At 60.9% G+C, this 1,048-nt stretch overlaps 1 protein-coding gene across 1 annotated transcript in view; it reads left to right on the forward strand.

Annotated features, from left to right (window-relative positions):
- SIM2 (single-minded family bHLH transcription factor 2) overlaps positions 1-1,048 on the forward strand; it is a 59,786-nt gene that overhangs the window by 10,698 nt on the left and 48,040 nt on the right. The window contains exon 2 of the mRNA XM_009327968.1: positions 57-139. Within this exon, the coding sequence (XP_009326243.1) occupies positions 57-139 (83 nt within the window). The remainder of the gene's footprint in view (positions 1-56; positions 140-1,048) is intronic.

The following is a 1,048-nucleotide window of genomic DNA, read 5'->3' on the forward strand; positions in this document are numbered from 1 at the left end:
GCAGGGCGGGCCCGGCTCCGCTTCCCGCTCTAACCAGCTCCTTGGTTCCCTTGCAGGTCTGGGCGACGCCTGGGGACAGCCGAGCAGGATAGGCCCCTTGGATAACGTGGCCAAGGAGCTCGGATCCCATTTGCTTCAGGTAGTGGACGCCTTCCTCCTCTCGTACGCGCTGCGCATCGCAAGGCCGGTGTTGCGGTGTGATCAAGCTCCCGCCTGTCCTTCTCCTCCTCCTCCTCCTCCTCCTCTTCCTCCTCTCCGCCGCACCGCGAGAGGAGCCTGGGTGAAGCTTTCCTCTTACTCCCGAGCCTCACGCCGGCTGGGACCGGAGCAAAACCGCGGCACCACCCACTTCAATTATATGACACCCATCGTGCACGCAAAGTGTCTCCCAGCCGTAAAAGCCATAACCAGACGCCCCGGAGCTGCTGGGGATGTCCCGCGGGCAGCCCCCGGCGAGCGGCAACGGGGCAGCGCGTTTAGGCTGGAGGGGGGCCGGGCACCGGGGGTGGTCGTTCCGTGTAGGCTGGAGGGGTGCCGGGCACCGGGGGTCGTCGTTCTCCGCCGGTGACTCGGGAGGGGAGACCCGTAAGGGAACGCAGGGTTCCCGAGGCGGGGGTGCACATCTGGATTAGATCTCCCGTGGACGTTAGCACCTGAAGATACCGTTGTTCACAATCCCGTTGATCTGCTCTGGAATTCCTCCGAATTCCCCCCGCGTAGGAGAGTTGAGGAAGTCATAGCTGGGGCGTGCATGCCAGCCGGGGTTAAAAAAAAAACCAAACAATTACGTTTAGCTCCATTTTTTTGCATGTGAACTTAATACAGCAAGGGTTTTTCTCCCCCGATTTTAAAGACCTAGTAAACCGTAATCATTTAACGGCCGTTTTTATTGTGGGAGGTTAATTCCTGGTCACAGAGCTGGAGCTGTTTTAACTGTTCGCTCGGGCTGGGGATAAAAACCTCGACAGGCACCCCGTTCGGGGTTTGTGGCCGCTGCCCCCCGCCGAGTCGTCAGGAGGCCTCGCCCGCCTTCGTCCCCGCCAGCCGG

This window comes from Pygoscelis adeliae, unplaced genomic scaffold (assembly GCF_000699105.1).
Source record: "Pygoscelis adeliae isolate BGI_AS28 unplaced genomic scaffold, ASM69910v1 Scaffold154, whole genome shotgun sequence".
Classification (NCBI taxonomy): domain Eukaryota; kingdom Metazoa; phylum Chordata; class Aves; order Sphenisciformes; family Spheniscidae; genus Pygoscelis; species Pygoscelis adeliae.